This window comes from Brassica oleracea, chromosome C6 (assembly GCF_000695525.1).
Source record: "Brassica oleracea var. oleracea cultivar TO1000 chromosome C6, BOL, whole genome shotgun sequence".
NCBI lineage: Eukaryota > Viridiplantae > Streptophyta > Magnoliopsida > Brassicales > Brassicaceae > Brassica > Brassica oleracea.
This window is the reverse complement of record NC_027753.1, coordinates 7,147,167-7,148,403: the sequence shown is the minus strand read 5'-3', so window position 1 is coordinate 7,148,403 and position 1,237 is coordinate 7,147,167. Positions and strand designations below refer to the sequence as shown.

At 37.6% G+C, this 1,237-nt stretch overlaps 1 protein-coding gene across 1 annotated transcript in view; it reads right to left on the bottom strand.

The window, feature by feature from the left end:
- LOC106299244 (probable 2-oxoglutarate-dependent dioxygenase AOP1.2) overlaps nt 1-996 on the bottom strand; it is a 10,823-nt gene extending 9,827 nt beyond the window's left edge. Inside the window, 3 exon segments of the mRNA XM_013735363.1 lie at nt 210-320; nt 417-543; nt 614-996. Coding sequence (XP_013590817.1) covers nt 210-320; nt 417-543; nt 614-996 — 621 coding nt within the window.
- Nucleotides 997-1,237: the final 241 nt, after the last annotated feature.

Sequence of the window (1,237 nt, the reverse complement as noted above, 5' to 3'; positions counted from 1 at the left end):
ACCCAATCAAGTTCCGTTTGATCCTCCAAAACCAGTCTTGAAATAACCTGACGAGTTTTCTCCTCCTTCTCTCTTCTTTCTCTCTTTTGTCTCTCTCTCTAAACTCTATTATTGTGAGTCTACAGTGCAAAGGGTCATGAAAACTTGGTTCTCTCCATCTAGGAGGGACCCAACAAATATCAAAATAAAAATCTTGGTTTTGAGCGTACGTGTAGTGTAGCTCCTCCAAGAACAATGAATGAAGAATCTTGGGAAGGATTGGCTTTAATCCATTGCTTATCATCACTAGTTCTCACTTCTAGTCCGTCTTTTACATCGTTCTGACAGAGTATGGTGAGCATGTTTCTGTCTGTATGAGCCTCCATACCTAACTCTTCTTCTTTTTCTTCAACTCCTTGGTACTTCATCATTCTCACAAGACATTTGGTCGAGTTCAAATGTTTCTCAATGTAGTTTTCATTGACCCCAAAACACTCCATTATCATTCTCCTGGTCATGAAGTCCAGTTCTGACACTTTCTTCGCAAATGACATTACCGCCTCACTGCAGAAACATAGTGATTTTAGAGTTTTTCAAATTAAGAAAGAGAATAAAAGGTTTTAAGAACCTAAACCTGAAACTTCCATTGCCTTGGGGCCAAAGCTTGTGAGTAAATTCATTGACTTTATCTTCATTTTCTGCAAAGTCAACACCCATGACTTCAAAAAGGGGCAAAGATGGAATCTGACCCACATATCCTCTATATTTTCTCTTTGACACAACTCTCTTTTTGATCTCTACAGGTAGCTGAAAAGCCTCCTCAGAAACATCAAAAACCGCCTTTCAAAGTTCGACAGGAACTTTGTCGAACAAGGCCTTAAAACATCCATACTCTTCTAAAGCTCTTCGGACATCGCCTCTCACTGAGTCCCATTCTACAGTTCCTGGTTTTAGGTTTGGACTTGTGAAGTCGATGACCGGGAGCTGAAGAGCAGGAGTGGTTTCCAAACTAACCATCTTTTTCTTTTAGAAACTTGTTGTGTGTTTAGATATGTCTCTATGTGTTCTTATATAAGGTTTTGAAGACCACCTGATGTTTAAAAAATATTATCATATTTTTAGGTTTCACTACAAATTTATGGTCCCTGGCAACACTTTTTTTGTTTTAAATCGTTGTAATGTAGAAAAAAAACGTAATTTGACACTTATTGTTGTAATTTACAACTTTATAACGGTTTGATTGGCTCAAATAATATAT